The following is a 27,939-nucleotide window of genomic DNA, read 5'->3' on the forward strand; positions in this document are numbered from 1 at the left end:
ATATTACACAGCAGGCGAGAGTTTGAACCCAGGGGTTCCCATTTCAAATCTAAGGCTCTGGCCCCTAGGACATACTTTTGAAGTAGTCAGATGCATCATCCATTGATCTTTTTTTTGACAGGCACTACTACCGCTACTACCTGCTATTATTTTTTGGAAGCTTCCTATATGCCAGGCATTGTGCTGAAAACCTTTACAGCTCATCTTTCTAACAACCCAGGAAGTGGTTCGGTAATTATCCTCGTTTTTTTCCTACCGAAGAAACCGAACTGAGGTTACATAACTTGTTCCAGCAACCAATGGTAAATGTCAGAGCTAGAACCTAACCCAGATCTGACTCCAAAGCCCGTATTTTGAACCTCTAAGCAAGACTATTATTTTAAAGATGACCAGGTCCTGAAAATTGACCTCAGCCCCGCCCCTTCTAGACTACTTTCCAGCAGGTATTCCCGGCCCCAACGCCTGCGCAAACTCCGCCACGCCCTTCCTTCCGCCCCGACGCCCTCAAATTGCGCAGGCGCTCTCCTCCCGGGCTGTACTGTGCAGTCCACGCGGAGGCGGCGCAGGCGTCGTCGGGACGGCGTGCTAATGCGCAGGCGCGGGGCTGAAGCTTCGGCCCCTCGGGGAGCTTGGAGATGGCGGCTGCCGGGGACGCTTCGCGGGAGCCGGCGGCCTCGGAACCGCCGGTGGAGCTGCCTGCCTCGGTGCGGGCGAGCATCGAGCGGAAGCGGCAGCGGGCGCTGATGCTGCGCCAGGCCCGGCTGGCGGCCCGGCCCTATCCGGCGACAGCGGCGGCGGCGGCGGCTACCGGAGGTTTGGGCCTTGGCGGCGCCTGCCCCTTCCCTCGGGAGGGCCGGGTGCCGCGTTCCGGGTGGAGCGTCGGCTGCCCTGCCGGCTGCCCGCGCGTCTGCGCACCCGTTCTCCCGCAGTCCCGGGAATCTGCTCGCGGGCTCTTTCAGAGCGGGCTATGACCACTAGCGGTTCCGCGCTGGAGCCGGGTCTTTCCTCGGTGCACTCGGGTGGCCCAGCCCTCCTCTTAAACTTGGGGGATGCAGCCGCCCTCACCGTCGGGAGCTGCCAGCCAGTGTTGGTCGGCGCCTTAGCTTTCCCTTCCCAGCTGCGCGTCCAGCGGTCCCAGGGGCAGTCTTTGTGTAAAGCTTTTAGGCTTGGGACCCGGGTTCGCAGCCCTCCTGCACCGCTCCGGAATTCATCCACTCAACAAAGGGTGATTGAGTGCATTTTCTGGTTCCGCTCGCTACGTGCCGGGCACCGAGAGAGGCAAATAGGCGGGAGCTGCTGCCTTCATGAGGCTCTCAAGTGTGGCACCTGTTGTGTTTCACATGTTTTAAGTTGACTAACTTGATTCTCGCTGTTAACTTGGGAAATGATTAGGGCAGCGTTTGGTACTGGTGTTTTACTGAGGTGGTAATTGAAGACCAGGAAAGGAAAAGGATCTGCTCAGGTTCTTAGCGGCAAGTGTATAAGCTAATCAGGACTAGAATTGAGTTCTGATACTGTGTTCACAGCCTTTCCTTTTCACCAACTGCTGCTTCTGTGCCAGGCACTGTCTCACTTTTAGGAAGAAAGGCTGTTACTTCTGTCTGAATTTTTATCTTCCCCCTTTCTTAGGGCAGCCCTTGACTGCGTGTCTTTCATGTATGTACGCTTCTGTCATAATTTTCCACTGTAGTCCCATAATAATCTTCTCTAGGGTACTTAAAATAGTTGAGATGACATGCAGGTCTTCAGGACTGCCTCTGTAATGTGAAGTACATGTGTTCCTAAAGCTATATCCCATAGTGTTTGCGTCGTTGAGCACAGTTTGGAGCTGTCCTCTGCTACCCCTTTTCCTCAGCCAGAAGAAAGGAAGAATGACAAGAAACTGGGGCTGGCAGCCTGTCTTGATATTCATCCTGAATCTGCAAATTCCAGCCACTTTTAATGGTTCTGTTTTCTAGTTTTCTTATTCCTTTCTCAACTTGAGATGCTATAGAATCAGGTCGAAAGTTGTTCATTTGTATTATTTCATATTCATGATTTCATAAAGGTTTGTAGATCTGTGCGAAATGGTTGTGGAAAAAGGGTACAAAAAGAACATTCAGAGGTATTAAACTTCTGATATGGAAAGCAAGGTAGAATGTATGTGCTGTAAGAGTTTTGTGGCAAGAGTTCTCAGACAAGGGACTGTGCTGTGACATGGGCTACACCCTGCTGTGCTTCAGGAGCTTGGACCAGCTGGAGCTGTCAAGACCTTGACTTGAGCAGGATACTGAGCGATGCTCAGTCATGCCAAGACAAAGCTGCCAAGACAAAGCCATTTCTCTGTGCTGCTCCAGCTTGCTGTTTCCTCAGGCCCTGAGTACCACATTCTAAGCAAGTTTGTCTCTGTCTTTTCCATGGCCTATGTCCCAGCTCAGACAAAAAATGGAAATTGTACTGTAGCTGAAATAGAAGTACTGCAGATAAAAATCTTAGCACCAAATAGAATATTGAGGCTTCCAGTCTGCGTGTGGTCTGTTTCTCCATTTATATTTAGGTCTTTGATATCTCTTAGTGGCGGTTGCACTGTAGAGATTTTACACCTCTTTTTCTCGATGTTATTTTGTAGATTCTTATGGATATTCTGTGTACTTAATCCTATCATCTGTGGATAAAGATGACTTTACTCCTTTCCAACCTTTATGCCTGTTGTATTTTCTCACCATCTTGCAGTAGTTGGGCCCTTCAGTATAATGTTGAATAGAAGTGCTAACAGTGGACATCTTAGTCTTATTTGATATATATTAAATTTAAATAATCTGCTTATGCACGAGGGAACATATGGGCTTACCTGGTTAAATCATTGACCACTTTTACTTACTTTTCATAGGTGTGGCTAATGTAAAAGCAGCCCCAAGGATCATTGACACAGGAGGAGGCTTCATTCTGGAAGAGGAAGAAGAAGAACAACGTACAACTGGAAAAGTTGTCCATCAACTAGGTAAAGTGTATTTTCAGAAAATAGGGATCTAGATTGGTCATTTGGAGTAACATGCATAATTCTTTGCAAATTGATGTTAGTGTCATTCCTGTTGTCAGTGAGCAGGTCAGCTTTGTGAGAGGTATAGAGTTTGGCAGTTTTGCTGGTATATTAAAAATTCAAGCTGTTTGGCAATAATTAGTTTAACTTGTGGTTTGTGGACTTATGGTTGATGCTCTCTGTTATTTTAAAATAGGGACAGCCAATATAAGGACTTCTGATATACTCCATTGTCTTAATAGGCCAAAATGAGGGGCTTGAACGTTCTACCAAGAGATAAAATTTAGGACATTTTTTTACTGTTTGGAGGAAAAATGGGATATATAGATATCTGTAACTCTATCCTTGGGGAAGCTTAAAAAACCTAGTTTAGTTTTAGCTGTGGCAACAGAAATGATCCATGTTCATCAAGGTAGGGAAGAGTCCTGTCCTGTTACACTGTCTTCAGAAGCTGAGACTTGAAGGATTAAAGTATTTGTTCAGTTTGGGTACCATATTTAAGGGGGATATTGACAAGTGTATAGTGTCCAAAATAGGGTGATCAAAATGGAGGTCTTCAATTGACATGTGAGGAACAGTTGTCAGAACTGATTAGGTTTAACTTAGAGGACTCTTGTAACCGCCTGCAAGTGTAAGTGCTTCCCTGTGGAAGAGCGGTTATACTCGCTGTGATTTGCTTTGGAGGGCAGAACTTGGAACAGTGGGTGACAACCTCAATACAGTGAGGGAGATTTCAGCCCAGTACCATGCGTATATTTAGCAGTTTGCACTTACAGAGTGTTGGCACGTATTTCATGTGAATCTCGTGGTGACTCTGTGAAATGGAAAAACTTCCCAACCATGTGAATTGCTGCTTCTAAATAGCAAAACAGTGGAGGGGTTCAGAGACGGAAGGACCTGACCAGGATATATTAGAGAAGCACTGTAGGAGGAGGGAAGGCATCGAATTAAAGACCTTTAAAGTCCTTATGATTTTATGGATATGAAGACTCATGGTAACTTTGTCTGCAGATTTTGGACTCAGCTTTGGGCTGTAAAGCCTATACTTTGATTTAACAAGTGACACAACAATTTTTTTTTTTTAAAAAGATTTTATTTATTTATTTGAGAGAGAATGAGTGAGAGAGAGCATGAGAGAGGAGAAGGTCAGAGGGAGAAGCAGACTCCCCAAGGAGCTGGGAGCCCAATGCGGGACTCAGTCCTGGAAGTCCGGGATCATGACGTGAGCCGAAGGCAGTCACTCAACCAGCTGAGCCACCCAGGTGCCCTAAGATTTTGTTTGTCAGACCGTGTACACACATGTAGCAGGGAGGGACAGAGGGAGAAGCAGGCTCCCCACTGAGCTGGGAACCTGATGATGTGGGGCTCAGTCCCTGGGATCATGACCTGTGACCTGAGCCGAAGGCAGATGCTTAACTGACTAAGCCACCCAGGTGCCCTGTCATGCAACAGATATTTATTGATAACCTATTGTAATGCCTTCTTGCTTAACGGAGGTTTATTCCTGCATCGATGGTGTGGCTGCCGCATGTGAATAGAACTTGGGTAGTGAGTTTGTAGAAGTTAGAGAAGGTGTGTGTGTTGGTTTGCACAGTGGCATGTACACAGAGGGCACAAGACTGAAGGAGTCAGGCCACTCCACATTGGTAGGTGGCAGCTTTAATTATCAAGGGACCTTAGGAAGCTTGTCTTGGGTGGCTGCGAGATGAAGCCATCTCTGCATCCACCTGCCAAATCTTAACAGTTTATACAGAGGCTTAAGTGGGTTCAGTCCCGTAGTCAGGTCAGATGGCCTCAATGACACCTTACTCTGTCAAGGATTTGTCCTTGCAACAGCTCCCACTGTGGGACTGGTGGGCAGAATGAGCATTCCAAGAACAGTAGGGGATGAGGAGTGTAATTGCCCAGGTCTGCCTCGCAGGTCAGCTGGCCATCATGTCCTCTCAATTACTTCATCAACAGTGTCCCCTTTGGGAGACATTAGAAAAGGCCCTCATTCTCTGGGCTGACTTAGCTTGGGAGAGGGAGAGAGACTGTCTAGCAGACTCCCCACCCTGAGCATGAAGCCTATTGTGGAAGTCTAATGACTCCTGAGATCATGACATGAGATCAAGAGTCAGACGCTTAACTGGCTGAGCTACCTGGGCGCCCCTATATCATGTTTTTTTGGTTAGTTTTTAAAGAGCTTCTGCATAGTTGAGAAAGATTAAAATTATTTGGGCCATTAAATTATTTAGGTCATTTGCCTATAAAGCAAAGCCTATCGAATGCTTTTATAATCTAGAATAGAGGTTCCCCATGATCACTAGGAAGGTGATAAGGGAAGGGGGGTGGTGAAGGACTATTAGTTATGAAATAAGTCATGAGCATGGCAACTAGTTAATATTACTGTGCTGCATATTTGAAAGCTGCTAGGAGAGTAGATCTTAAAAGTTCTCATAAGAAAGATTTTATAAACTATGTATGGTGACAGATGTCACCTAGACTTATTGTGATAATTTTACAATATATATAAATATCAAGTCATTATGTTAGACATCTGAAACTAATACAGTGTCAGTTATACCTCGGAAAGATACATGTGTACACATGAGTACTTGTGCGTGCATACATATATGGGTGTGTGCATGTATTCACACATATATGTACACACATGTGCCTGTATTTCTTAGCTCTGTCCACAGAAAGGGCCTTGAAGTGAAGAGAACCCAGTGGCAGTGAGCATACCTGGTGTCCAGATCTTGGACTCGGATACTGTCCCCCCACCGAAAGGAACCAGGGCCCTACAGAGAAATAGCTGATTCTAGGGTTGGGGCAGGATGGCCACCAGGTGAGTTTGGAACATTCTGTAATGCCAGAAATACGTAAGTGTTCAAAACTGATAGAAGTGTGTCGCACAGCTTGAAAGGACTCCTGCTGGCCAAATCTGAGACACTTTGGGTGAGCACCAAACTCATTAAGGACACTACTGAGTGGTAATGCCATTGGAAAAAAAATTAGGAATCTGCGTCTATATCTATAATTAATAGGTACATGAGTGAATGAATGGTGGGGAGGGTAGGCTCTTGCTTACACTAGACTGCCAGTTTCCACGTGATAAATTTAAAGGGAGTAAAGGAGTAGAAAAGTCACCATGATGAACATTTAAAATTTTCCATCATAAAGACTTTAAAATTAGGAAAATGCACATTTTATGGCTTTTGATTAATATTGCTATCCAGTAGTCTCTTAATTGGTATGTCAGACCTGTTTTTCTCCTTTCTAACACATTTTAATAATCAATTTTTTGAAGATTTTTGACTGTATTTTTAACTCTTGTGGCTATGCCCTGCTAACATTCGAGAAGGAAGAGTGGTATTTTTGTTAGAATTTGGAGATTAGTGGAATTAAGGGGTGCTGTAGTATTAACTGACCTTGATGTGTTGAAAGTAGGTAAGGGAAGGCAATGATAGGAATATGTCGAACCAACTGTGGACAAATAATGACTGCCTTCTCTTTCCACTGGGAGTTGTGGCAGTTCTTAGAGCAGGGGGCTTGGCAGTAGCAATCATCCTAAAGACATACTTGTAAAACTGCAGACTTGCTGAGAGAACCAGTTCTAGAGGATAAAGATCCTTAGGTATTTGAAGTCCTCAAAAAAATTGAGCTTTACTGAGAGTATTTCTGTGCTGGGAGCTGAAGATATATAGCTAAATATAATCTCCACTCACAAGTTTACAATCTCATTGTTGAGATACTGGCTCTCTTGGTGGTGATGGAGTAGAATGGAGGGGGACAGAGTTTCCCATTTGAGAGTGAATTCTGTGTTGTCTCTTCTAGTGTTGACTTGCTCTTGACTGCCCTTTCCATGTTGTCTGTTAGTGCCCGTCTCCCTGTCTGTAAGACCCCTCCCCTTTTTACTCTGGCACTGCCCTCCTTTTCCTTTTTTTTTTTTTTTTCTCCCCTCCTTTGTCCTCTCAACAATATGGTGGTAGACTGAGTAACAGTTCCCACTAACACATTTTAGTGGATCACTGTGGATCCCGTGATGTATTACCATACATAGCAAAAGGGACTTTGCAGATTGATTAAAGACCTTGAGATGTGTGGGAGATTATTCTGTATTATCCAGGTGGGCCCAGTGTAATCACAGGTACTTAAAAAGCAGGAGAGAGTCGCAGGGAGATGTGGTTATGGAAGAAGTCAGAGTGATGTGAGAAGCTGCTACTGCCGGCTTGGGAGATTGAGGAAGGGAGTTAGGAGTCAAGAAAGGCAGCCTCTAGAAGCTGAAAATGGCAGGTAATAGATTGTCCCTTAAAACTCCTGGGAAGGAATGCAGCCCTGCCCTTGACTGTAGCCCACTGAGACCTGTGTCAGACTTAGAAACTACAGATCTGTAAGATAATAAATTTGTGTTATTTTAGCTAGATTTGTGGTAATAGGCTACAGCAGCAATACAGAATGAATATAAGCATCCTACACATGGTTTTGGGTTCAAATGTACTTGATGAATTGATAGTTTTTTTTTTTTCCTTAAAAATTTTTTTTTAAGATACAAGGTTATTTAATCATGGTTTTGTCTTTCATGTAAATGTATTTATGTCCGTTAAAGAGTACATGCTGATAAACTTAAGATATGGGAAAAATATATTGTTCTAAGTCACAAAAAAGGAAACCTAAAGAATTAACCTTTCTTTCTTTAGGACCTGTTATGGAATTTGATTATGCAATCTGTGAAGAGTGTGGTAAAGAATTTATGGATTCTTACCTTATGACCCACTTTGATCTGGCAACTTGTGATAACTGCAGGTACTAATTTCCGATGACGTTCTCAATTGCTAAAGTTTAGTGTTAGCATGTAGGTTTAGGGCAAAACAATAATTAGATCCATGTGGATTTAATATTCTTAGTAATTACGATTTTCATTCTAGCTGTTTCCTAAAATTTCTCTGGTTTCCATTTTGCCAAAGAAATACAGGAGATTTGTGTTTATTGTGGTGATGATGTGCCCTGTATGTAGGAGGGATGGCCTGGTTTGGCCGTAGATCTGTCTTCCTTTTTGTGGGTGGGTCTTTACCATCTTTAAGTCTTTTCTTCCCCCAGGCCCTGCGGGTCCCCTGTGTCTTACTCCAGGGTTTGTGGATACCTTGGTCAGAGGTTTGGGGCCTTCAGTGACAGGAGGGGAGTGAAGGGGAGAGAAGAGATGAGGAAAAGTCCCATTCTTCTCTCCTCCTTTTCTTCTCCTCCTAGGCTCTGTCCTCTTTGTCAACCCAGTTTAATGCTTCTCATGCCACATGGTTGTGTCCCTGCTGTTTACCCTGCATGTCCTGTGTTATATGTGGTAATTTACTTCCCAAAAGCTATCCATCCGTACTTTAAGAAGTGACAGTACTGTGGATCTTAACCACTGTGTGTCAGTGGGACCAGAGACCCCATCTGAGATTCTTACTTAGCCCTCTTCTCTGTTCCCCGGTCCTCCTTGGACCTGCTACCCTAGATCAACTGCTCACCTACCTGGAGGACCTGCCCTTTCTGAGTCCCTGCTGTGGCTGTCGGGAGACATCCCCACTGACTTGTTCCTGGGTAGAGTCCTGGGAAGAGGCATGGGAGATGTTGCTGGTCTCACGATCAGATCTGTGGCTAGAAATGTTTCCCACCTGTTGGGAGTTACAAGTTAAAACTCCTTTCCCTCTGATACACAGTGGTTAAGATCCACAGTGCTGTCACTCTTTAAAGTCTGGGTGGATAGCTTTTGGGAACTACATTACCACATACAGTCTTACTTAACATGAGAAGATGGAAGCGCCTGATGTATCAGTTAAGAGAAAGTTGTGTAGTAGTCTGGAAAAATTCTTTTAAACTTTAATTAGGAACACAGCCCTTTACCCTGTTTCTTTTCAGTATCTTCAAAAAGTTTAATTTTAGTAGAATGTCATTTATCTGTCCCCTCTTTTAGCTTAAAATTCCAAGTTATTTAGCTCTCATAAAGTTCTTCACAATTTTTAAGTCTCCCCTCCCCTCCCTGACCTATACCTCATTTCAGTAAAGGCCAGCTTCACTGGCTGTTTCTTTTTATCTTGTGTTTAATTCCAAATCCATTTGGCTCTGTGTTCATTCCATATCCTTGCTTCACCCCCCGTCCCCTCGCCCACCATGGCTTCTGCTGAGGCCACCATCAGCCCTGGCCTGGAGCACGGCACTGGTGGTCTTCTGACTGGCCTGTGCCCCCCACTTTGTACCATTGTCGTCTTCCACGGAGACATTTTAGTCAGAACCTTTCAAAGGTTTTTAATCCGTGTAGACTAGAACTGTCTCTACACTGCTTACAGGGCTTCCACCTGTCTCAGACTTGATCTCCTGCCTTCCACCTCCTGCTCCCTGCCCGCCCCCTCCTCACCACCGCTCCTCCCTTAAGCCTTCTGGTCCCACCAGCTCAGTTGCTGTGAGTCCAGTTGCAAAGTACACTCCTGCCCTAGAGCCTTTGCACTTGCTGTTCTCTCTGCTCAAGATGTTCTTTCTTCAGCTGTTTAGAATGTTCTCTGACTTTTTAAGGGCCGCACTCAAATGCCCCCTCATTGGTGGCCTTCTTGGATTACCCAGTCTATCAGAATTTCTGTTCCTTTACCATGCTTTGTGTTTCTTTATAGCACTTTTCTCTGTCATTGTGTTTGCTTATTGAGTGTCTTCTCCTAACCAGAATGGGAGCTTCATGAAAACAAGGCTTTGTTTTCTTCTTTGCTATTTTTCTGATACCTTGAGTAAGACCTGGCATGTAGATGGAGAACCAATAAATGAGAAGAACCGTGTAACTGACAGCCTCCATTTTTACCTTGGCTTTGAAACAACTGAGCCAGTTGGAAACTAAAGTGTATTGGGCCAGTTGGACCTTGTATACTCAAATTCCTTCTATCCCACTGACCCTGACTTTATGCTTTGATTTATGTTTTCTTACCCATTGAGTCTTAATTCTCATTTACATTTTCTATACTCTTAGTAATTTCAAATCCATTGTGGCGAAGAGCTACTTTAAATAAGTAAAAAAGAAATTCTTACTAAATGACCGGGATCTGCTGCTAATCTAATATAGCTTCTCCAGATTAGTAAAAGATAAAGTATCTTAATGTTTAGAATTTTTATGCTGCTAACTTGACCATGAGAGTTGAAGAAAAAAATTTTTTTTTTTTAGATTTTAATTTTTATTTATTTATTTTTACTAACATATAACGTATTATTTGCTTCAGGGGTACAGGTCTGTGAATCACCAGAGTTACACATTTCACAGCACTCACCATAGCACATACTGTCCCCAGTGTCCATCACCCAGCCACTCTACCCATTCCCCCCACCCCCCAGCAACCCTCAGTTTGTTTCCTGAGATTAAGATTCTTTTGGGGCGCTTGGATAGCTCAGTGGGTTAAGCTTCTGCCTTCAGCTCAGGTCATGATCGTCATGATCTCAGGGTCCTGGGATCGAGCCCCATATCGGGCTCTCAGCAGGGAGCTTGCTTCCCCTTCTCTCTCTGCCTGCCTCTCTGCCTGCTTGTGATCTTTCTCTGTCAAATAAAAAAAAAAAAAGAGTCTTTTATGGTTTGTCTCCCTCCCGATCCCATCTTGTTTCATTTTTTCCCTCCCTACACTTCACGAACCCCTCACCCTGCTTCTCACATTCCTCATATCAGGGAGATCATATGATAATTTGCATAATATGCTCTACTTCCTCTAGTTCCATCCATGCCGTTGCAAATGGTAAGATTTCATTTCTCTTGATGGCTACATAGTATTCCATTATATATTTATATATATATATATATATATATATATATAATCTATCTCACATCTTCTCTATCCATTTATCTGTTGATGGACATCTATGTTCTTTCCATAGTTTGGCTATTGTGGACATTGCTGCTGTAAACATTCGGGTGCACATGCCCCTTCAGATCACTACATTTGTATCTTTAGGGTAACTACTCAGTAGTGGGATTGCTGGATTGTAGGGTAGCTCTATTTTCAACTTCTCGAGGAATCTCCATACTGTTTTCCAGAGTAGCTGCACCAGCTTGCATTCCCACCAACAGTGTAGGAGGCTTCGCCTTTCTCTGCATCCATGCCAACACCTGTCATTTCCTGACTTGTTAATTTTAGCCATTCTGACTGGTGTGAGGTGGTATCTCACTGGGGTTTTAATTTGTATTTCCCTGATGCTGAATGATGTTGACCACTTTTTCATTTGTCTGTTGGCCATTTGGATGTCTTCTTTGCAGAAATGTCTGTTCATGTCTTCTGCCTGTTTCTTAATTGAATTATTTGTTCTTTGGATGTTGAGTTTGATAAGTTCTTTATAGATTTTGGATACTAGCCCTTTATCTGGTATGTCATTTGCAAATATTTTCTACCATTTTGTCAGTTGTCTTTTGGTTTTGTTGACTATTTCCTTTTCTGCACAAAAGCTTTTGATCTTGATGAAGTCCCAATAGTTCATTTTCACTCTTGCTTCCCTTGCTTTTGGCGATGTTTCTAGGAAGAAGTTGCTGTGGCTGAGGTTGAAAAGGTTGCTGCCTGTGTTCTCAAGGATTTTGATGGATTCCTGTCTCACATTGAGGTCTTTCGTCCATTTTGAGTCTATTTTTGTGTGTAGAATAAGGAAATGGTCCAGTTTCATTCCTCTGCATGTGGCCATCCAATTTTTCCAACACATTTATTGAAGAGACTGTCTTTTTTCCATTGGACATTCTTTCGTGTTTTGTTGAAGATTAGTTGACCATAGAGTTAAGGGTCCATTTCTGGGCTCTCTATTCTGTTCCTTTGATCTATGTGTCTGTTTTTGTGCCCATACCATACCATCTTGATGATTACAGCTTTGTAATAGAGCTTGAAGTCTGGAATTGTGATGTCGCCAACTTTTTTTCTTTTTCAACATCCCTCTGGCTATTCAGGGTCTTTCCTGGTTCCATATAAATCTTAGGATTATTTGTTCCATTTCTTTGAAAAAAAATTAATGGTATTTTGATAGGGGTTGCATTAAATGTGTAGATTGCTTTAGGTAGCATGGACCTTTTCTTTCATGAGTACTTTGTAGTTTTCTGAGTACAGATTCTTTGCCTCTTTGGTTAGGTTTATTCCTAGGTATCTTATGGTTTTGGAAGCCTGCTTCCCCTTCTCTCTCTGCCTGCTTGTGATCTTTCTCTGTCCAAAAAAAAAAAAAAAAAAGATGGTTTTGGGTTAGTTGTAAATGGGATCGACTCCTTAATTTCTTTTTCTTCTGTCTTGCTGTTGGTTTATAGAAAAGCAAAACTGATTTCTGTGCATTGATTTTATATCCTGACACTTCACTGAATTCCTGTACGAGTTCTAGCCATTTTGGAGTGCAGTATTTTGGATTTTCCCCATGAAATATCTTATCATCTGCAAAGAGTGAAAGTTTGACTTCCTTTTTGCTGATTCAAATGCCTTTTATTTCTTTTTGTTGTCGGATTGCTGAGGCTAGGACTTCTAGTACTGTGCTGAATAGCAGTGGTGATAATGGACAGCCCTGCCATGTTCCTGACCTTAGGGGAAAAGCTCTGTTTTTCCCCTTTGAGAATATTTGCTGTGGGTTTTTCATAGATGGCTTTGATGATATTGAGGTATTTATCCTCTGTCTGTACACTGTGAAGAGTTTTGATCAAGAAATGATGCTATACTTTATCAAATGCTTTTTCGGCATCTATTCAGAGTATCATATGTTTCTTGTTCTTTCTTTTATTAATGTATTGTATCGCATTGATTTGTGGATGTTGAGCCAACCTTGCAACCCAGGAATAAATCCCACTTGGTCGTGGTGAATAATCCTTTTAGTGTACTGTTGGATCATGTTGGCTAGTATTTGGTGAGAATTTTTGCATCCATGTTCATCAAGGATATTGGTCTGTAATTCTCCTTTTTGATGGGGTTGTTGTCTGGTTTTAGGGTCAAGGTAATGCTCATAAAATAAGTTTGGAAGTTTTCCTTCCATTTCTATTTTTGAAACAGTTTCAGGAGAATAGGAATTGTTTGGTAGAATGTTTGGTAGAATTCCCCTGGGAAGCCGTCTGGCCCTGGGCTCTTGTTGGGGGATTTTTGATTACTGCTTCATTCTCCTTACTGGTTATGGGTCTGTTTAGGTTTTCTCTTTCTTCTTGGTTCAGTTTTGGTAGTTTATATATCTCTAGGAATGCATCTATTTCTTCCAGGTTGTCAAATTTGTTGCTGTATTGTTGCTCATAATATGTTCTTAAAATTGTTTGTATTTTTTTTGGTGTTGGTTGTGATCTCTCCTCTTTCATTCATGATTTTATTAATTTGGGTCCTTTTTCTTTTGTTTTTGGTAAGTCTGGCCAGAGGTTTATCAGTCTTACTAATTCTTTCAAAGAACCAGCTCCTAGTTTCTTTGATTTGTTCTCTTATTCTTTTAGTTTCTCTTTCATTGGTTTCTGCTCTGATCTTTATTATTTATTTTCTTCTGGGTTTAGGCTTTATTTGCTGTTCTTTCTCCAGTTCTTTTAGGTGTAGGATTAGGTTGTGTATGAGACCTTTCTTGTTTCTTGAGAAAGGCTTGTATTTCTATATACTTTACTCGCAGGACCACCTTTGCTGTGTCCCAAAGATTTTAAACAGTTGTGTTTTCATTTTCATTTGTTTCCATGAATTTTTAAAATTCTTCCTTAATTTCATGGTTGGCCCATTCATTCTTTGTAGGATGCTCTTTAGCCTCCATGTATTTGAGTTCTTTCCTCTTGTGATTGAGTTCAAGTTTCAAAGCAGTGTCGTCTAAAAATATGCAGGAAATGATCCCAATCTTTTGGTACCAGTTGAGACCTGATTTGTGACCCAGGATGTAATCTGTTCTGGAGAATGTTCCATGGGCACTAGAGGAGAATGTGTGTTGTGTTGCTTTGGGATGGAATGTTCTGAACATATCTGTGATGTCCTTCTGGTCCAGTGTGTCATTTAAAGCCTTTATTTCCTTGTTGATTTTTGCTTAGATGATCTGTCTATTTCAGTGAGGGGGTGTTAAAGTCCCCCACTATTACTGTATTATTGTCGATGTGTTTCTTTGATTTTATTAATTGGTTTATATAAGTGGCTGCTCCCATGTTAGGGACATAGATATTTAAAATTTTTAGATCTTCTTATTGGACAGACCCTTTAAGTATGATAGAGTGTCCTTCCTTATCTCTTATTATAGTCTTTGGCTTAAAATCTAATTCATCTGATATAAGGATTGCTGCCTCAGCTTTCTTTTGATGTCCATTAGCATGGTAAATTATTTTCCATCTCCTCACTTTAAATCTGGAGGTGTCTTTGGGTCTAAAATGAGTTTCTTATAGATATCATATCAATGATATGATATCATATCATATCAATGGGTCTTTTTTAAAATCCATTCTGATACTCTTGTCTTTTGATTGGGGGCATTTAGCCCATTTACATTCAGAGTAACTATTGAAAGATATGAATTTAGTGCCATTGTATTGCCTGTAAGGTGACTATTACTGTATATTGTCTCTGTTCCTTTCTGGTCTGTTACTTTTAGGCTCTCTCTTTGCTTAGAGGACCCCTTTCAATCTTTCCTGTAGGGCTGGTTTGGTGTTTGCAGATTCTTCTAATTTTTGTTTGTCCTGGAAGCTTTTTATCTCCTTCTATTTTTAATGACAGCCTAGCTCAATATAGTATTCTTGGCTGCATATTTTTCTTGTTTAATGCTCTGAGTATATATCATGCCAGTCCTTTCTGGCCTGCTAGGTCTCTGTGGATAGGTCTGCTGCCAATCTAATATTTCTACTATTGTAGGTTACAGACCTTTGTCCTGAGCTGCTTTCAGGATTTTGTCACTGAGACTTGTAAGTTTTACTGTTAGATGACAGGGTGTGGACCTATTTTTATTGATTTTGAAGAGGTTTCTCTGTGCCTCCTGGATTTCGATGCTTGTTGCCTTTGCTGAATTAAGGAAATTCTCTGCTATAATTTGCTCCAAAATACCTTCTGTCCCTCTCTCTCTTTCTTCTTCTGGGATCCCAATTAGTCTAATATTGTTTTGTCTTATGGTATCACTTATCTCTTGAATTCTCCCCCTCGTGATCTAGTAGTTTAACTCTCCTTTTCTCGGCATCTTGATTCTCCATCATTTGGGCTTTTATATCACTAATTCTCTCTTTCTGCCTCATTTATCCTAGCAGTAAGAGCCTCCATTTTTTATTGCTTAAATATTTATTTATTTATTTAAGAGAGAGTGAGTACACAGAGCGAGTGGGAGAGAACCTACGTTGAGGGAGAGGGTTAGAGGGAGAGGGACAAGCAGGATCCCAGCCAAGCAAGGAGCCTGATCCGGGGCGGGCCTCTATCCCAGAATCCTGGGATCATGACCAGAGCTGAAGGCAGATGCTTAATGACTGAGCAACCCAGGAGCCCCAGGAAAAACTATTTTAAAATAATGTTTTGGCATGTATGCCTCTAGGTTGTTGGACTATTTAGAAACATAGTTTATTTAAAATAACTAATATAGTACTGGACTTAATTTGTTTTCAGAGATGCTGATGATAAACATAAGCTCATAACAAAAACAGAAGCCAAACAAGAGTACCTTCTGAAAGACTGTGATTTAGAGAAAAGAGAGCCGGCTCTTAAATGTATTGTGAAGAAGAATCCTCATCATTCACAATGGGGTGATATGAAACTCTACTTAAAATTACAGGTCTCTGATATATTATACTCCTTTTAATCCCTCGATCAGGGGAAGTTTTAATGGTAAATTTAGTAGTTTAGTTTAGTTTTGCTTATAGAGTTAAAAAGATTGTTTTCCTTCTGTTGTTCTGTATATGGGTCACAGTCTTAAGTAATGAATTTTTGGTGTACTTCGGGGCAACATTAGGTAATGTTACTGGTACAATTTGGGAGCTAAGTAGGGAGTAAAAGTTGGGCCCCATTTCTCTACCCATCCATCCTTCACTGAAAATCCTAAAAAGTTTCAGGAATTTCACAGATGCCTGAAATCTAACTCCACTTGGGAAAATGCTCAAGTGTCTCTGTAACTCTCCTGTGTCTCAGAGTAGATCTTTTCAACTCCTGGTCTTGTAGTGGTATGTGGAGATAGTTATTGCTTAGTGTGAGTGCCTTGGGTCAGAGCCTCCTGTATCTATTGCAGAAGAGTACAGACATCCTACTTTTGTGCCATTATATTAAAAAAAAAAAAAAATTGAGTGGTATTGCTTTACAGCAGGCTGATTAGAAAATACTAGAAAATCCTAGTAGCTTCAAATAAATTTAAGAAACTACATTGTAAAGCCAATTGTTTATTGAATTTTATTAAACCTGAGGCAACATTAATTAGAAGAATCACCATTATTTTATGTATCATTAAAAATGAAAAAATGCCAACCTAATGCCTTGTTATCACTTGAAGCTTTTATCTTCTTACTAAAATAGTGTCATTAGATTTATCATAGTCTTTTTTATTTTTTGCTGTATATTATGCTTGTGCATACATATATAAGAAATGCAACTACACCAGATTTATTATAGTATTCGTAAACTTCTTTGCATTCAGAGTCCAATTCTTCTGAACCACTTTGTGACTCAGCTGTTAAAGCACTGGTGAGCCAGTTGCTGTTGCTGCAGCATTTCAGGGGTGTAAGAGTGTGGAGAATGTAATGTTTGAGAATTTAGGAAACACCAGGATATTGTTTGATCATGTCAGGAGAAAATTTGAGTTTGGCTACCTTGATTTGTATTTTTGTTCCCTTAATGTATTGTGAGAGAGGTACTGAGCATAATTCTTAGTGTGTTTGTTAGTCTCCTAAACGTGAATAAATATTATAAAGAGTAAAGATACTAGAATGCAAAGTTTTTAAGCTAGAATAAAGACTTTAGGTTCTTCAGGTACCAGTTAAAAAGAAGAAAAAGTTAACATTCTAAAGATCAGAAGTCAGTACTGGACCAAGGAGGAGGAGAGCAGTAGTGACTGATTCTCTGTGGAGAGAGGTTTCTGGAGATGACCTCCATATTCACATAGGCTGTGGCTGACTGGTCTGCAGATTTTTTTGGTGAGTGTGACAAAACTCATCCGACCCACAGGCTACTGATACTTCTGTGGATTTATGTGACAACAGAGAAACAAATACAATCAGAGCCCAGGTCTTGTACTTACCATCTAATTCAGCATACATTTACTGAGGTTCTGTAGGCTTAGATAAAGATGTTATTAGAGTTGTTTCTTAGCACAATTTAAAATCTTCAGAATTTCAAATACTTATAAAATCACCCTTGAGTGAGATCATGTTTTGGTGTCCGTGGATTTAATCATTATGACATTATAATACTTAACTCTGAATCATGGCTTATTTAAATCTGGATTCTGTGTTGTAGATTGTGAAGAGGTCTCTTGAAGTTTGGGGTAGTCAGGAAGCATTAGAGGAAGCAAAGGAAGCTCGACAGGAAAACCGAGAGAAAATGAAACAGAAGAAGTTTGATAAGAAAGTAAAAGGTAAGTGGAGGGGTGCCTGGCTGGTTCGGTCAGAGCGTGAGACTCTTGCTCTTAGGGTTGTGAGTCTGAGTCCCACATTGGGTGTAGAGATTACTTAAAAAAATAAGGTCTTAAAAAAAAAAAGAAAAGGAAAGGAAAAGGAAGTGGCTACATTGATCTCATGAAGGACTGTATTTTACTGACTTGCAAAAAGACTTTACTAAGTAGTTCTTGTTTAAAGATCTGTCACCGGTAGATTGGAATGTTTTTTTATTCAAAGATAAGACTGAAAGTTTGCCCTCAAACTGAAAGTTTGAGGCTCTTGGTGCAAACTTCAGAGTATTGCAGTTCTAAAAAGCATGTAAATCCTCTCACAGTGAATTACGTGTTTATATAGGAACAATGGTAGAGCAGGGATATATCCTTGGTCGAGGATTTGGCATCTGTTCAATCTTAAATATGATTAACTGGGTTATAAAAATGATATCCACCAGCAAACCTTTCAATTGCTTAAAATGAAAAGATCATGCCTAAGTGTTAGTCCTCTGATTGAGTAGCTAGAAGGAGCCTTCTTATGTCAGCAGGTCTAATCGTTCTTTTATATGTGAATAAAAGGTAGAGTGACTTGTTACATTGGTAGTTATTAGTGACGTGGGACTGGAAGCAGGCTTTCATAACCGAAAGTCTGCATTGGTATATTCATTCCTTTGTCAGTACATCTGTCTGTCCATTCCTTTGTCCATCTTTCTCTGTACCTGTACACCCATCTATGTATGCCTCTGTGCATAAGTCTGTCCAGTCATCCATCTGTCCAGCCATGCCTCTGGTAGCGTCACCAGGCACTGCGCTAGCGTCCGTGCTGGGGGTCGAGTCAGTCAGAAGAGAAAGTAAGCTTAACCCTCTGTGGGAGTGTGGTCAGTGCTGATGGCGGGCAGCGGGGGCTGGCGTTGGAGCAGCAGGAGCACTCCGTGCAGACCGCCGAGTCCCTGGATAGCATCTCGCTCAGTAGGCATCCGTGTTCTCCCACAGGAGTTGTAGAGGCCCGCTGTCGTGTGGGGTGCGTCTGGATGGCATGTATCTTATGTATTTACTGGGTTTATATACATCCATTTAAAATGAGTGTCTTAGCCATAATAAATAAATTTGCTTATGTGTTTAGGATTTAGAAGAGGTTTTGGAAGGTAGCTCAGATGCGTTAAATATTACAGCAACAAAAATTGTAAGCCTGCCTTGTTTCTTCTTGTGAGGATCTTTTTTCCCTCTTTCCATGACAAGATTGTGTGCAGTGCAGAAAGGCTGGGAAACTGTGAATAACTTGTAGTAGTAGTCTCCTGCCCAGAGACCATCAGTAGTGACATTTTAATGTCTGTTTTTCTAGTTCTTTTCTACACATAGACTCTTTAAAAATATTTCTTTAAAAAATGGAAGCACCGTTGATACTTACGACGTTTATCAAAACCCTTATAATAAACATCCTCACATATGTCTTTATATAAAGTCTAGTGACTTAAGAGGCCAGCTCCTGAGTCAGGGGGCAAGTGCACTTCTCTGGCTTGGTTAGATTTCCTGTGGCAAACTGTGCCGTCTAGAAGCATTTCATTGGAGAGTCTTCCCCATGTGAGCCACTTCTGTACCGGGTCACTGGAAACCCTGGCAAGGACCACCTGAGGGGCTTTGGAAAGACTTTTTTCAGTTTAGTCCTCTCCTTTAATCTTCCATTAGACTATGTTCACCTGAGGTTTTGCTTCAGCCCTTCCTTCTTCTGGCATCAAGGAGAGCCTTGAGGGGGAAAGTAACAGAAGCTTCTTACTGGGCGTGAGAGAGGACTGCAGAGTTGCAGACTCGTTACAGACCAGCCTGGGGTCGTCAGTAACTCTAGCTACCTGAATCGTCTCCACTTTTCCCTCTCTGCTGCCCCTGAAGCCACTTCCTGATGTTTTGGTGCAGACTATAGTATATGGATAAGGGCATTAGAAACTGAGTCCTGCGGGGCACCTGGGTGGCTCAGTGGGTTAAAGCCTCTGCCTTCGGCTTAGGTCATGATCTCAGGGTCCTGGGATCGAGTCCTGCATCAGGCACTCTGCTCCTCGGGGAGCCTGTTTCCTCCTCTCTCTCTGCCTGCCTCTCTGCCTACTTGCAATCTCTGGCTGTCAAATAAATAAATAAAATCTTTAAAAAAAGAAACTGAGACCTGCAAAGTGATGAAATACTTCAAAAAGGAGGGCGATCTGTAATTTTTCTTTAGATACGATCTCTGTAGTTTAGTCAAGAGGTCATCTGAATGGGGCTAAGTTCCTGTAATTTGACTAACAGTAGAAGATTATAGGATCTGTTTTATACTTTTTTCTATAAGAATGAAGATAACAGTTCTTTTAAGATTTATATAATTTTTATAGGTATTAAGGAAATATAAACTCAAATGTAATTGGCTTTTTTTCTCACTACATTAAAATGCAATTAATTACCAGATAAAACTATGGTTTTTTCTCTTCCTGGAAGAGTTTTAATTTGCCCTGAATTTTTTCATGGACCCTTAAGACTGGTTTCTTAAATTCATTTCCTTTCTTGTTGGGATGAAGCATGTCTTTTTGAGGAAATTTTTCTGAGTGGATGTATTTTCCAGTTTCCTTTGCATATGAAAACCTGAGCACGCTCTCAGTCGTAAAAGCATTGCTCTGTTGTCTTATGGTATTTTCCTGTGCAGGGGTCAGTGGGGTACCCTGTTTAATTATGGCTTCTTCTCGTTGGTTTACTTTAGAGGTCGGTGAATAAGTTCCAGTTCTCCTGACTAGGCCGCCAAGGGCTGAGAGTGGAGTAGACACTGTAGAGATTAGGAACAAGCAGTTTACCGTGCAGTTTGCTCAGAACAGAGAGAAATAAAAGCAAGTCTAAAAGTTTTTTAGTTGAAAAGAAACTGGAACCTGGTTCCTCTTGGTCTTCTGATTTTGATCCACAAAGAAGCTGATACAAAGCTTACTTCTTTATGGAAAGGTAAGAGATTACATTTACCTGCTTTGAACATGTGATCTGCTTAGCAGTTTGAGAAAGTACTGGTTTTACTACAGAAAAAATTTAAGTATAAATAGTATAAGGTATTTATAAATATAGGCAAAGTAAAAGGCAAGAATTGTCAGCAAATTCAAGTTATTACAGATCTCTTAGATCCAAGGAGACAGAAGTAGAAACAAGGGCATCACTGCTGCTCCGTTTAACTGGATTTCAAAGAATGCACTACATGCTGCCTTTGACCCGGATGCGAACTCTCATTTGGTGCTAATACATAAAATGTTTTGGGCTAACTTGCATGCCTCTCCACAAATAAGGTGGAGATGAGTCTTTTCTTTAAAGTTAGACTCCATTTTCTCTTAGTACTGATAGAGGTAAGCCTTCAAAAAAATGGAAAAGAATTCCTCATTGTTATTCTGCACTTTTCCTCCCAAAAGGGTGGGTAAGAAAAGCCCCCTTTGGAGTTCCTACTAAATGTGTGGACATTTTACATTCTGGGCCTGTGGTTCTATTTATGACCATTTTCGGGCTTCTCTCAGCGGAGTTTGAAGGACACAGTTCCATGTTCCTTTGCTTCAGTGTATGGAGGAGGACAAGATAAGATCAAAGCTTCATGTTATTTGGATATTTCCTTGTGACTTTTCCTCTAGTTAACAAGGAGCACCCTATGTCACAATTTCTGCCCTTCCATCAAATATATAAAAATGTTTGGTCTCCCTCAGCTAGTTTTCCTGTAAGTTTACCTCCTAAAGAGTATTGGGCTTCTTTGAATACAAGCCATCTTTTTTACAAAAGTGTAGGATACAGTGCAATAGAAGAACTAAAGGAAAAGAAGCTATATCTGTTTAAAAAGACTGACTTAATGCAATATGATTATAACTAGAACTGAAAAACTGTTATAACTTAGAAGAAAGTTTAATAATGTTGCTGGATACAGGATAAATATGTGTAAAAATAACCTTTCAAAAAAAGGCAAATAAAATACACGTTTCAGAGTGGCATAACCTAAATTTTTCATTGAAACAAGGATTTAAAGGGAAACTTCTTCAGGTAAAAAGAATATCTATCTGAAGATCTCCATAGCAAGACTGTTCATGGTGAATATTTTTATACATTTCCAGAGAGGTAGTCCACAGCTTTCTGTGCTGTGAAATTCTAGGCTTGTGGGACTAGGAGGTTATAACCTGGTAACCTGTTTTGTTCTCCAGCTCAGCTAGGCTTTCAGTGCTGCCTGGCACAGTGCCCGCTCCTCGCTCCCAGGGCTCCTTAGCTCTCCCACGGGCCTAGCGAGGCTCTCCCACCCTTCTAGGCTCTGACTTTTCTGCCTCCCTCTTCTCACTTAGCAGTAGGTGGTTACCTCTACTTTCTGGAAGTTTTAAATTGCTTAAATGAAGTAATGAAAAAAAACTTAATCTTCATTTAAAAAATTTTGTTTTCACCAGATGTTGTTGGCATTTTGCCACATTTGTTGACGTGTGCACACACACACAATGTGGACCCATTAGAGTTGCCTGAGGACATTGTAATGAATATTTCAACGTGTTCTCTCCTGTAAACAGTGGCATTCTGTGTAACTGAAAAGCAGTGTCAAACTCAGTAAAGTTAATATAATGCTATTGTCTAGTATGTCCTAGACATTCAGTCATTCTGATGTCCTTCACAGCTTTTTAGTTGCTGGATCCAAGGGCCAGTCAAGGGTGGTGCCTATCTACTCTTTTAGGTCCTCAGTGGTTTTCTTTTCAGACTATTATTGACATTTTTGGAGACTGCCAACAATTTGCAGACTGGCCCCATTTAGGTTTATTAGCAGCTTATTTTCGCACAATTAGATTGTGGGCATTTTTGGTAGGAGTCCTTTCCTGGTGATGTGTCCATGTGTGTCACATCAGGAGACACATGCTGTCAGCTGAGAGGGGATCTTCTGTTTGCTAGCGTGGTTGGGATGGTGTCTGCTAGGTTTGTCTGTTGTCTGGGTATCCTTTCCCCATTATAATTACGAGGAAATCTGTAAATCAATATTCAAAAAAAAAAAAAACCCCACTGTTTTCTTCTTAAGTATGTAAATGTTTGGGGTTGAGTAGGTTAAAATAAATTCTTGTCATGTTTTATAATGAAAAAAAAATAATTACGAGGAAATCTGTGGGGTGCACTCTTTGGTACTGGGTGAGCATCTCCTTCCTTAAGTCTCACTCCAGGGTTTTAGCACATGGCATGAGTCTTGTTACTAGGCTGGATGTAAATGGTGACTTTCTATTTCTGTTATTCTTCCTATAATTATTATTTGGCTTTTAGTATTAAGTTGGATTCATGGATTCTTATGCTCAAATCAGTGTTACATTACAGTCCATTCCTGTTACTTTGAGACTCAAATGGTCTCAGATTTGGCCCCTTCAAGCTAACTCCTTTTTTTTTTTTTTTTTTTTTAAAGATTTATTTATTTATTTGACAGAGAGAGATCACAAGTTAGGCAGAGAGGCAGGCAGAGAGAGAGGAGGAAGCAGGCTCCCTGCTGAGCAGAGAGCCCGATGTGGGACTCGATCCCAGGACTCTGAGACCATGACCTGAGCCGAAGGCAGCGGCTTAACCCACTGAGCCACCCAGGCGCCCCCATGCTAACTCCTTTTTAAGTTTTTATTTGGAAATAAATTTAAAAAGTTCCAGAAGATTGCAAAGAAAAGTATAGAGGATACAGCAGTTATATCCTTTCCCCAGAGTGATCTGCAGCATCCTTTCTGCCATTTTATTATTGGTATGGATTCATGAATTCTTGTTCTTCTCCTTGGCTTTTGATTCAATTCTGTACTTATTTAGGTGTTAAGATTGAGATTTGGGCCAAAAGGAATCTTTAAGCAAGCTCCTCTGTCCTTTTGTCATGTCTTGTCAAGGATTTCTGCTTTCTAGCACAAAACATGTGTATTATCTGTATTTTTATGTCTGCCCCATATATGTTATAAATTAACACCTTGAGTACACACATACCCAGTTCTAATCTAGGATTTTAGAATTCATTCTCAGTTTTTTCCCCTTGTTTGTAACTAACTCCCTTCTGACAGTGAGAGACCTGATTTGCACTATCTGTAATATAGTTATTCGACTGATGCCCCTGTACGTGATTTCCCCTCACTCTTGCTAGCAGCCTTCACTGTAGGGAGCTCCTCACTTTTCTTGGGCACCCTCTTCCCCACCACAGATGCCTGCTTTACTTGCTCCACTTAATGGCTTTGGGGACTAGATTGTTCAGGGAGGGAAAGAAGGCAAGAAAATGATCAACATACCAGTATTTTAGTACTTCCTTATCTTCTAGCACAAGTTTTTTCCAGGAGTGTCTAGTAAATACTAAAGATACGGCTTTATTTCTTGTCATTATTCTTGATACACTAGCTGAAGGATGGGAAGAAAAAGCCATAAAGTCAGCAAAAACCTTATGTACAATTATGACCAATTATGGGGAGTAAACTAGATTTTGTTGTCAGTATTCTAGTGGTAAGCAAATAGCTCTCTTCTTTCTCTTCCTGAGTTCACATAACGCTCAAGTTAGAGGTTAGTGTTTAGCAGTGACTGGGTTGCAGTCGGATTTTGAGAGAGTGTTCTCAGTGGAGTAAAGGAAAAGCAGATGGGATACCTTGTATCCGAACAGATTTGGAGGGGAGCTATTGGAACTCAAACAGGAGACCTCTTGTCATTGACCAAAACCATGAGGCATCTGTGCTAGTCAGCACATGATTTCATTTTTTATTTAGAAATACCTTAAGGTTTAAAAAAAAAAAAAAAGGGCTTTTTAGATATGTCTGGAAAAAATTGCCACCTTCAGAATGTGACAGAATATAGGAATACAGATTCTTGTTTGGATGAAGACGATTTTCCCCCTAGTTTGGAAACTGTCTAGAGGTGTGTACGCTGCAGCCTGAGAACAGTGGTCTGAGATCTAGGGCTTCTCACACCAGAGGTGGGGAAGGGCAGCATAGCTTTCATGGTTAACAGGAACGTGAGCCAGACCACGCCTTTGCCATCAGCTAGCAGTTTGATATTAGGCACAACAAATGAAACTTCTTTGGGCCTTGGTTTTTTCATGTTAAAATTAGGATGGTAGTTGTACTTCTCTCAAAGGATTGTAAGGTTTAAATGTGTTTATAGATAAAGTGCTTAGAACAGTGCCTGGTACATAGCACTCCCATCTGTTTATCCTTAAGATACAATAGGGCCGAAATACAAAGGCTCAAGTATTTTGAAACTACTTATAAATCTAAAGAGAATTAAAGAAAATGTGTGATCGCTTAGTGTACAGTGATTTTTATGGTTGAGGTTATGTAACGTACTCTTCCTTAGGTAGCGTGCTGTCCGAGCTGGGCTTCATGGATCACTGGTCAGAATAAAAAAATGTAAACAACTCGTGTTGCTTTCTGTTCATTAAACCAGAAATTGAAGTTATTAGCTTGTTAATTTCCAGTTAACACTAAGCATTTGGTTCCTTCAGGTAATGCAGTGTGAACTTTCTACATGTGATTGGCTTAGTTACTTTTCAAAGTATCCAACAGTTTTCTTTTTTTTTTTTAATGACATTTTAACATGATGAAATGGAAAAGTTCTAAGCTCTGGAATAGATGATTTGAGGTCACATGCTATTTTTGTTCCAGTTCCCTGCCTGTAAAATAAATAAGTGTAAAAAAAAAAAAAAAACACCAAAAACCAAAGAAAAACTGTCCTTCTTTCCAGTTAATTGGCTTTGATTCTTATATTTAGTTGTCCTTTGTAGTAATTGGAAATTCCTCTCCTAAAATATTGCTATTTTATAAGGAACTGAATGGACTTCAAGTCGGGTGCACAGGCAGTTGCTCTGGGATGAAACCCTAGCATAACAGCAGACTTCTTGGCTTTCTAGTTCTCTTGCAAGCAAAGCTTGGCCTGCCTCTTATAGAAGCAGCCCCTAATATATGGGACTTTGAAATGGGTCTTGTCCTGAATTATCCAGCTTACTGATCACTCTCCCTTTCCTGCTGTGGCATCATTTTTCTTAGCTATGAACAAATCCCGTTTTTTGAAATCCTCTTTTACTCATCTTCTGAATTTTTTGTTTTACTGTCCCTCTAACCCACTTACCCCATTTCTCTATCTCCCATTTCACATGGCTCCAACAGTGAGTAATTTCACAGACCAAGCTGGCTAAGGTTATAGAATCAATTTTGATTTGTTATAAAATTAAAGGTATATGTTACACCTTGGTGGATTTGGGCTTCAGCTGAATAGCATCACTGAAAAACAGCTTTTATTTATTTTCTTAGAATTACGGCGAGCGATAAGAAGCAGCGTGTGGAAAAGGGAGACAGTTGCTCATCAGCATGAGTATGGACCAGAGGAAAACCTAGAGGAGGACATGTATCGGAAGACTTGTACCGTGTGTGGCCATGAGCTGACCTATGAGAAGATGTGACTTAAGTTATTCACAGATGAATGGGACACTCATGTAAATAACGCTTCTGGAAGAAATATATATGTTACAGCTTCAGTTTCCGGTCTGGTTGTGGGCAAATACTGGGTCTGTGATTGCTTTTCTCTACAGTAGGAATTAAAGCCAAGGGGGTGGAATAGGTTCAAAAGTAAGCTTCGAGCTAAAGTTGAGAAATACACCGAACCAAACCCTAGATTGGAATAGGAGGAGGAACTTTTGGTAAAGGCAACTGAAGTTAATTTTTCTAGGAAACAACAGGGACAGTAGTAGATCCTGGCCCCAGAGGCTAGCCAGGTCTTCTAGACCCTGTCTCCACATGAGGTAGTGGGGAGTGTTGTTGGACAAGGCCTGACAGCAGGAATTGAGTCGTGGCAGTCTGATCATGTTTTTGGTATCCTTATGGCTTATTACCATAGGCCCTAACATCCTTGTTGAGGTAGCCCTTTTAATCTGGATTAAAATGGAAAAACAGCCATATTGTCTTCTTGATCAGAAAAGGTACTAAGTGTATCCTAACTTGCTAACATTTTACTGGACCAGGCGGGTGTGATGTGAAATGGCTTACAGGTATTCTCATTTAATCCTGGGAGGGAAGATAATTTGTTTATTTCACACTTCTAAAGGAATTGATACTACAACCTGACATCGCCCCAGACATCTGGAACAAGATTAGTCACTTTTGCCTGTCTTGTCAAAAGATCACAAGGTAGTTACAACTAGTAAGAGGATTTGTGCTTGATTATAGGATCTATGCAAGATAGATAGATAGATACACACACACACACACAAAACCTGTTCAAGTTAAACTGGATATTATCAAGTTGTTCTTTGACTTGGATTTTTTAGTCCTGTTGCTACAAATAGAAAAAATAGGAAGTTTATATGTAAAGGAAGGTGTATCATCTTCCTTTCTAGATCAGCTCTCCTGGAGAGGATGCTTGAAGAAAGGCAAATCTAAACTAGTCCAACTCAAATAGAATTTTGAGACTGTAATTACTAATCATTCTCTAAGAATTCAACCTAGAAATGTTTACTATATTAGTCCAGTGTTGATAGATAAAATATATATTTTTAAGTGTGCCATGCTAATTACTGACTGGTTCAGAATGGGCAGCAAGATGCTCCTGGTACCACAAGAGCTTCCAGCTTGATGTTAACAGAGTAATGAGGGGGTCTAGGCAGCTTTATTAACTGCATGGGCAATAAAAAGCCTTGAATACCAGGAACTTAGGTTCAAATTCCTCTTTTTTAGCTGTGGACCTTGGGTACGTTGCTTCATGGGAGTATTTTGATCTGCTGGATGGGCACAATCATCTCGCAGAGAATGGTTGTGAGGATTAAAGATAGCCAATCTATGGCATGTGGCACTTGAGCACGTAATCTCATCAGGACAGCACAGTTCTAGATTTGTCTGGTTTCCCAGACAAATGCTTCTGTGCACGCTTTCATCACTTGAAGAGGATCCAGTATCCAGAGAATACTGACCACACAATGTATTCTACCCAGGTTGGCAAGTTTTTTCCTCATTTCTCATTTTTAGGTATAATTACAGATTAGTAAATTATATAACAAACTATTAAATACTTTCCAGGAAGAGCAAGCAAACTTATTTTCATATGAACCACTGCCTGCATTATTCCTGGAAGGGAGATTGAGAATCAAGGAAAACAAAGCACATGTTTATTCACTCTGACAAAGGAAATGTTAAATGGCATTGATAGAGTATTCAACAGAATATTGATTTCTTTGTGAGGTATGGTAGTGAGCTGCCATTCTTTTGTCTGTATGAGCTGCTTGAGTGGGGAAAGCAGCTGCTGAATGTTTTTGCTCTTTGCCTTTCTTTTGAAATTCAACTTCCAGTTTTTTCCATAAACTTAGCTACCAAACTGTACAAGAGCAGGGTCCCATCAGTGAATTCTTGTGAGAAGCAATATTACACGTGAAGAGAGGATGCAAGAGAAAAATTCCTCTAGACTTGGGATCCAGCAGGTATACCAGCCAAACTGCAGGT

The 27,939-nt window shown here is 40.8% G+C and overlaps 1 protein-coding gene across 2 annotated transcripts; it reads left to right on the plus strand.

Annotated features, from left to right (window-relative positions):
* The first annotated feature begins 539 nt into the window (after positions 1-539).
* On the plus strand, positions 540-25,985 carry XPA (XPA, DNA damage recognition and repair factor). 2 transcript variants are annotated; one of them, XR_009406266.1, is made up of 7 exons: positions 540-813; positions 2,870-2,980; positions 7,702-7,807; positions 15,544-15,709; positions 17,380-17,497; positions 20,235-20,467; positions 25,762-25,848. XR_009406266.1 is itself a non-coding variant. In XM_059411237.1 (6 exons), the coding sequence occupies exons 1-6, from the start codon at positions 636-638 to the stop codon at positions 25,908-25,910; spliced, it is 828 nt and encodes a 275-aa protein (XP_059267220.1). In that variant the 5' UTR covers positions 545-635; the 3' UTR covers positions 25,911-25,985. The 2 variants fall into 2 exon arrangements, 1 of the variants encoding a protein (XP_059267220.1); XM_059411237.1 differs by lacking the exon at positions 20,235-20,467 and having other exon boundaries at positions 545-813; positions 25,762-25,985.
* The last annotated feature ends 1,954 nt before the right edge of the window (positions 25,986-27,939 follow it).

This window comes from Mustela nigripes, chromosome 9 (assembly GCF_022355385.1).
Source record: "Mustela nigripes isolate SB6536 chromosome 9, MUSNIG.SB6536, whole genome shotgun sequence".
Taxonomy (NCBI): domain Eukaryota; kingdom Metazoa; phylum Chordata; class Mammalia; order Carnivora; family Mustelidae; genus Mustela; species Mustela nigripes.